The sequence below is a fragment of the Solanum pennellii genome, chromosome 2, assembly GCF_001406875.1.
Source record: "Solanum pennellii chromosome 2, SPENNV200".
Classification (NCBI taxonomy): domain Eukaryota; kingdom Viridiplantae; phylum Streptophyta; class Magnoliopsida; order Solanales; family Solanaceae; genus Solanum; species Solanum pennellii.
The window spans coordinates 36,076,101-36,084,221 of record NC_028638.1 but is presented as its reverse complement, the minus strand read 5'-3'; the positions used below and the strand labels follow the sequence as shown (position 1 = coordinate 36,084,221).

Sequence of the window (8,121 nt, the reverse complement as noted above, 5' to 3'; positions counted from 1 at the left end):
AATTAGTTCTGATCGAGAAAATTGACAAATCTTGTGGCACTTGGTTATTTACTTGCAAAGTTGAATCTGCAGAAAGAACATCTCCGTCCACTATATAATCAAAGATGAATTACATCTGTAGAAAGAACATCTCCATCTATTAAGTCGTCAAAGATGAATTACGCTAGTATCGTTGGCGCTATCATTAGGAGCAGATGATATACTGTGTACATTAGGACAAATGAGTGATAAGTAGTTGGTACCTCATTTGACATACTAACATATTGGTGACCCCATTGCATTCAAATCCATATAGTTGTGTTTGTAATAAAAATAAGTAAATCACAACCAAGCATAAATAAGTACTGCAAGGGCAACAAATGCCACTTTTTGAAAAGGTATAAATATGTATACATATATATAAAAGAGTCAATGGTGCTATCTCTGAAACAAACAGAAAGACAATAACAAGGTAACCAGGTGCCCAGGGCCATCACAAAAGTCTTCACATGACCATTCTGACAAAAGATCAGAAGCCAGCAACTCCATACCTTTCAGTAAGCCTCTACTTCAAAAGATAAATGCCCCAAGGATTTTGGCTTAAGGAGATGAAGCTGAGGGGCTGCATGGGGAAGTAGAACCAAAATTGCCCATGCCTGTATAATAGATAACCATGACAGAACAACATAACATAAGGAAAAGAAAATACTTGTGTCCCCAACAAAACAAAATATACACCCCAACAAAATCAAGCTACAAGCATGCTTAAAGAAATTATAATTCTATTGTCAATTCTGTTTGTTCCAATTTTATTCCCTGTCTATTTCCTTCATGAGATGTCATATAGCCACCACCAACACTATAGACTAAACTCATTGATAGCTTGACAAAGCACAACAGCTACCTCTTCCCTCCAGAAGAGTTTAACTCTTTAACTTGGATTTCCAAGTGGCATTGGCTGTGAATGCTGAGCATCAGCTTGTTCAACCATCTCATTGCCAAACTGCAGAAATGGACTACTTAATTCAGTAGATGATGATCTACTAAGATGTGCTTCAGTGTTTCCATGTCCTGTAGTCTTATAATCAAATACAACACGTTGGAGATTTTCTGCAAGCAAATCAGGACTAGACATTTGAGGAGATTGAGGACTTGACATGGTTGAATTATGTACTGATGCTGGTATCAGCCAATGAGACCAGTCATTTCTCCGCCTTAACTTTTCACCCTGCGACACAAGGAAGAAAAATTTAAAGACCCATAACAGTTGAGAGACAAATACCATCAAGTATTTTCTAATTTTAGTATAAACACTACGCTTAAAGCCCATTTGGATTGGCTTGAAAAAACAGCTTTTAAGAAACAACTTTTTGAAGTTAAAACTTCAATGGCTTATAATTAAGTCAAAAAATAAAAAGTAGGGAGAATCCTACTTTTGACATTTAACTTATTTGAAGTTATTTAAATTTGTCAAACACTCCCAAAAGCTAAAAATGACTCAAAAGTAGGTTTGACCAACTTTTGAGTCAATCCAAACATACTTCCAAAAAGAATGTCACATAACTATACTTGAAAGCACTAGACACCAAAATAGGCCCATGAAAGAGTGTAAATGCAAATACTACCCAAGTATTTTCATGGTTAGGATAAGGACATAAAGCAATTTCCTAATTCTGAAGCATTAAACAATCTCAATCAGCTTAGAAGACATCAGCAAATCATTAAATAAATCAAACTGCACAACTGTGAACCTAAAACACATTAACAAGGATGAATTGCAAACCGTTATTTTGTTTCTAGCATGACCAACTTCAAAGAACATGGTAGGCGATGCATAAGACTACTGAATTCTTAAAAACTATTTACAAGGGAAACAGGCTCTAGGTGTACACAAGATTCCACGATCACATTCTCTGATGTTTTTAAAAAGTGCTCCATCCTTTTACAACACAAGCACTTCACCGAAAAACTCAATTAACGCATATTGAACCTTTCTTTTTAGCCAGAGAAAGTAGAGACTAAAAGCCTAAAAAGACCACAAACCGTATATAGAAATAGAAGGGATACCTGCACTTCTACAACAGTAGAGGACCTCACAACATTCAGTATCAGTTGTATATTATCCGTCAACTCCATTACCTGCAAAAATAGAAATCCGATTCTTATCTTTAAAAAAAACAATTTGAGGTATTTTATTGCCTGTAAAAATGAACAGTCCATAAATCGAGATGAAATATATTTTGGATTCTATATTAAGTTCAACTAATTTCATTTAGACCCCGCATTAATCACAAAATTTCTTATGCTACCTTTTCAAAAAAAATAATAATCACGAAATTTCTTATCTTCCGTACTCAATAATTTCCACAAGCACAAATTCTACTTCTTATATGACCAAAATTTCTTTCATGAAATACCTATCTATACCTCAATTCGTACAGAAATTCATAAAAAATAGATTTGATTGTAGTGTGTAATTGTACACATAATTGGCAGGCAAAAAGTAAGGCAGGTTTTTCACAGCAAACAAAATTATCACAAGAAAAAGGCTAAAGGAATTCATCAAGTGATGCTGCACTAGGATATAATGAAGAACGGTTGATCTCAAAAAATATTCACACATTTCTCCAAGGGCCTTCACCACAACCTCGAAAGATTAATTATCCAACATATGTCACGGCAGTGGCAGCAAAAATGGCCGAGCTATCACAGAAAAGGTTATTATACAGACAGAACACCGGTTTGAACCAAAATCATACAGTCAAGTACAAGCTCCCTAAAATGTGGTACAGATCATCATCCTTTATATCATCTTAGAAAATCAAGTGTTCAGCGAACTAGCATGTCAGAATATTTGAGTTAGTGTTGAGTTTATCCCTCATTGTGTAGATATAAGATGTGAATTGCATCTCCCCCTATGAATAAGTGTGTCCTGTATTTTCCATTTTCATCAAATCCTCATTAAATCTCTTCACTTCTCTTGTTTTCTCACATATTAGGACAACCCTTCATAGTTCATACGATTTTCAGCTGTCAATATTTTCAAGGAATTACATTATTAAGTTATACTCCTTGGACAACAAAGTTCAACAAAAGCAGTCCTACCCTACAACCTACTGTGTCCAGATCACCTTGTAGCAGAGAGCATTCACATATTGCACTCATAACCATCCCATCAAACAGGTACTGACTCAAAATCGCCCAGCTGTACTATATACATAGAACATTGGTAAATCCAGCAAACATCATATGCAAACAGTCATTTATTTGACATGAATTTCTGCTGATGATAAATAAGCTATTCAGTTTAGTGACCTCAACTACAAATTAATACACTGAACATTAATACTTTGAAAAAAGCATCTGGATAAAGCACCACATAACATAAGTTATACCATAGAATGATCCAATCCATTCAATTGCTTACAACTACCTGTCATATCATGGACCTGCCGAAGAAAGAGGGCAACATCATGCAACTCTGCAAGTGTTCCACCACAACTAGTTCGGACAATGCAGGAATTTTCCTCCCAAAGGAAGGAGTTTATAGTCCTCACTAATTCTACTCTTTTTTCCTCTTGTAATACTATTAAGAGAGAAAAGTTAACAGTGATAAGAGAAATAGAGACAGAGGCCTGGCTCTTTTCCACTGATTTCATGTTCAACTATTTCCTATTTTTACTAAAATTCTATTATGCCGACACCAAATCTTGAGTACAACCTAAAAAGCTCGAGAACAAGCTGTTACAGAAGACCAAAAAGGCTCACCATTTGCACCAGAAAAATGTACAAATAGAAAAGGAAAGTCTAAAGGATAAGATACAAAAACATCATCACAGGTCGTCAATCCCCCTCTCTCTATCCATGTTAAAGGAAAAGATATCATTGGGATTTTCTAACCAATAAAAAAGGAGCCAAGGCCATTAAACAGGCTCACCAACATTATTAACAGTTACCAACAATAACATGAATTAATACGTGGGATGCATTTTCAAAAGACTGAGCTACTAATACACACGAAAATATAAGCCAAGAACTAAGGGACAAGAAAACACTCCAAACAACTCACTTTCTTGAATCCTGCTATTAGCGTAACTGGTACCCATCCCTGATCATCCATCTGCTCTCGCAAGAATATGTCCTTAATTAAATTCTCATTACTGCAACAAAATTTGGACAAGAAGAGTTCAGAATACAAAAACAATTAAAGAGTTAGCAAATAAGAGCAATTACAAGCAAATAGAACAAAGATGCATCTACCTGAAATAATAATCTATCTGGTTCACTATTCTAGTGTGCAACTGGGTATCTGGTACATGAACGAAGACAGGTGGTACAGGAGAAAGCATAGGCATTCTTAGTGAATCAGGGAACGGACCTGGAAAATAAAATAATGGTGGAACTTCTGCATATTGGTTAAAGTATCAGTAGAGAGACAAAATGGGGTTTACTAACTCAGAGAAAAGATTTCAAGAGTAAAACATCTCACCAGAGTAAACCATGGGAGGTCGATAGGGCTGTACAGGCATGGGGGTAGGTATAAAAGGCGGAGACGTATGAGGTGGGGCCCCCATAAATGGCCTAGCTGGACCTCTCTGTGGCTGCATGTGTGCATCCCTATTCCCCCAACTTCTTTGGGGTTTCCAATCCTGATTTCGACGGTCCTGATCACGCCTACCCCCATAACCATTATGATACATGCCATCTCCACGGGGGTGTGGACCAACATTGCCTCTCCTATTTGCATTTCGTTGATGTTGGTAATCATTTCCACCATGTGATTGAGATCCAAATCCTCCCCATTGTCCACCATTCCTATAATTGTTATTATCCCTAGAAGAAGACTCAGCACCAGAGTTACCTGACTTGACAGAATTATTATGGACTGTTTCCACCTCAAAACCTTGTGTCTGTTGCTGAGAAAAGCCACCATTGGCTGATGCATTATGGTTTGAATTACCACCACCGCGCTTCATAGATCTTTGGCGGCTGGGTACAACATGGTTCGGCATAGTGTTAGGGTTCACATTATTAGTATTAGCTTGCCTATGAGAAGCTGATGCCATCCCAGAGCCCTATAAGATCCACGCATTAACATATAAATGAGCTTCTGGAACTAGTGTGGACAATTAATTCATACACAGGTTGCTCTAGCATGTACACACAACCAGAAGATATATAATCAAAATATGCAATAAAACAACGAGAACCGAGCAGCAGATGGAGCAAAAAGAACATCAATTAGTGCACCTTAAACCTAAGGTAGTTAACATCAGCTATATTAATCCTCAAATCCTAAACTAATCAGTTACAGCAGAGTACAGAGAAAAGGAATGGGGGAATAACCTCGTTGTCAATAAAAAGGAATGGGGGAATAACCTGTGTTACAGAAACTGATCCGTCCGACAGAGATTTGAGTGAATCAGAAGAAGGCAATTTAGGTGAAGCCTTAGTGGAGTCAGAGAGAGCAGGCCAAGAGACAGCATCCATAACAGGACTAACATCAGCTGCACCATTTGAGGGTTTATTCCAAGCCGGCTTCTTAGCCCCATTGCTGTTGGTGTCACTCTCAAGCTGAGTGTCTATAGCAGCATCTTCTGGCGATAAGGAAGACGCATTACCGGCTGTCAGCACTTCATCAGGAGGCGAACAATCAGAGGAGTGAACAACTTGCTCACAGGACGCCGGAGGAGAAAGTGGAGGTGAAGAGGAGGTGACCGCAACGGTAGATTCTGATTCGCCAGTGCGAACAGACTGTATCCAAGGTGAGGAAACACCACGCGCGGCTGATGATCGCCGTGACTGCTGTGGACTGTTGGGACCACCGGCGCCGGTTCCGGTTCCGGTTCCGGTGTGAGAATGATGTACCGGAGCCGGGTTAGTAGTAGGTGTAGCCATCATCAAAACTAGGGTTTCTTTGTACGGAATAAAAAAAATCAAAAGTGATCTCCGTAAATCTCTGGAAGACGGATTCTAATTAGTGCCTCTATTATACTTGAAAATCTGTTAGACTACTATTCCCAAAGAACAAATAAACAAATATTGAATCGATCAAAATTTTCTACAGAAACACTGTAAATCAATGAATGCAAATAAAAGTTAGAGATTATTATAACTGATAAACAACAATCGAAGATGATTTTGCACCAAAACAAACTCACAGAGCAGAGAGAGACGAGCTTTCTCTCTCTTCCTCTCTCCTCCGAGCTTTCTCTCTCCTCTTTCTCTCTCCTCTTCCTCCGGTGTGTGTGTTTTATGTTTATGTTAAGAGAGTAGTATTTTTCTTCTTTGCTTTAATAGCAGTTAGAGAAAACCCAAACCAAATGGTAGTAGAAATCTTAGATTTACGACAGTACCCTTCTTCTAGAGTCTACTTTGCGGTAAAAAACTAGTTTTACCCGCATGGTTTTTATCGGGGGTTTTTACCCTCGTTATAGTTATAAAAATATAGTCAATTAAATATCAATATACATACCCATAAATGTATTTTACCTAGCAATTGTAAAAATTTTAGACATACAATAAGGTTTAATAGTATTATGGGGTTATTTATAACTATCTAATAATAAATGGTTTTTTTTAGTAAATTTCATTTTTATTTTTTTAATATTTAAAATTTGAAAATACTATCTTTTCATGTGTTGAACGACGATAATTTCATAATTTTGTTGTATAATTTAAATTTAGGATGGTGTGTTAGAGTTCATCTCTATTTGAATTATCTACTTATCCGTTACGCTATTTGAGAATTGTCGTGTAGCATTTATAAACAACGCATTGATCACTATAACTTTTCACGTTTTTATTTAAATTTTGAATTTAATTATCTAGTACTATAATTAAAGGGTATTATGTGAATTCAAAATCTTCCTAGTAACATCAGTCTATCTAAATACAAAGACCTTAAACTTGATGATTTACTTATGTGATTTAATATATTAGTTTGATTTGGATTTTTTCATAAATTTATTTAACATTTAGCTCAAAATAAATAATGAACCAATATAAAAGTTAAATATTGAATCACCAAATCAAATATTGGTCAACAAAATATTTATGGAATATTAATCGTTTTTAATTCAATTTAAATGTTAAATTATTAATTTTTAAGAAACAATTACATATGACATAAAATTGTAATTTTTATAATTTTATATAAAGTCTAAAATTTTGTATTTACGTAAAAATTATTTTTATATTCGATATATCAAATATTTAGCACCAACTATCATAATGAAATTTTAGTCCCTCCATTTGGTCAAGATACCTTTTCGTTTCTCTTCTTAAATTATTTTGATTGATTCAAAAATTAATATTTAATCATAAGAATATGAAAAGTCATTTTTTTAACCAATCACTTTCATTATTAATTTTTTTCAAATTTTCTCTTTTTAATTATTATTATCATTATTTTTATATAAAAATGACCTTATTTAAATTTTTATTTTATTTTTAATATTATTTGTTAAAATTATAACTAAACCATACTCGCTTAACCTCAAAATTCTCAAATAAAATAAAAAAGTAATATGTAGTAGTCTGTATACGAGATTGAACATATGCCATTGCATTCTATCAAATCGTCAAGTTAGGTGATTTTGCTAGTTTTTAGTAATTTAGGACATAATTTATAGAAAAAAATGTATTTAAATTCTAAATATTTTTTGTTAAAAAAAGTCTGACAAACGATGAACGATAATGCACTCATACAATTTAATTGTATTAAGAGGTTATTTGTAGTTATTTAATAAATGATTTGATTGTATAAAATATTTTTTTAAAAGTAATTCACTTTAATTTCCTAATATTTAAGATTTAAAAATAATATTCATTCACATGTAGAACGACAATATTTTCACAACTTTCTCAACAGATAGTCCAAATTTAGAGTGGTATATTCGAGGTCATCTCCACTTGAATTGTCCATTTATATGTCACGTGATTTAAAATTGTCGTATAGCATTTATAAGCGATACGTTAATCACTATAAACGTTTTACGTTTTCGTTTAAATTTTAAATATGATTATCTAATAATAAGTGGACATGGCATTATGTGAATATCCTACTACTGACATGAGCCTAGCTACTATCTAAATGCAAAGAAGTTTAAGCTTGATGATTTACTAAAGTAGTTCGATATA

At 34.6% G+C, this 8,121-nt stretch overlaps 1 protein-coding gene across 2 annotated transcripts; it reads right to left on the bottom strand.

The window, feature by feature from the left end:
* Positions 1-317: 317 nt before the first annotated feature.
* On the bottom strand, positions 318-6,260 carry LOC107011410 (la-related protein 1C-like). 2 transcript variants are annotated; one of them, XM_015210906.2, is made up of 6 exons: positions 5,359-6,260; positions 4,469-5,054; positions 4,240-4,357; positions 4,049-4,139; positions 2,047-2,118; positions 318-1,207 (listed from the first exon to the last, which is right to left on the bottom strand). In XM_015210906.2, exons 1-6 carry the CDS (start codon positions 5,878-5,880, stop codon positions 911-913), a joined length of 1,686 nt encoding a protein of 561 aa, XP_015066392.1. In that variant the 5' UTR covers positions 5,881-6,260; the 3' UTR covers positions 318-910. The 2 variants fall into 2 exon arrangements, with proteins under 2 accessions (XP_015066392.1, XP_015066391.1); XM_015210905.2 differs by having other exon boundaries at positions 4,240-4,384; positions 5,359-6,259.
* Positions 6,261-8,121: the final 1,861 nt, after the last annotated feature.

Excerpts from the sequence above, each read along its gene's own strand:
- LOC107011410 (XM_015210905.2), bottom strand. The coding sequence starts at position 5,880 with ATGATGGCTACACCTACTACTAACCCGGCTCCGGTACATCATTCTCAC. Across the intron at positions 4,140-4,239 it reads CAGATAGATTATTATTTCAG|TAATGAGAATTTAATTAAGG; the intron begins GTAGATGCATCT and ends ATTTTGTTGCAG. Across the intron at positions 2,119-4,048 it reads TAATAGCAGGATTCAAGAAA|GTAATGGAGTTGACGGATAA; the intron begins GTGAGTTGTTTG and ends CTATTTTTGCAG.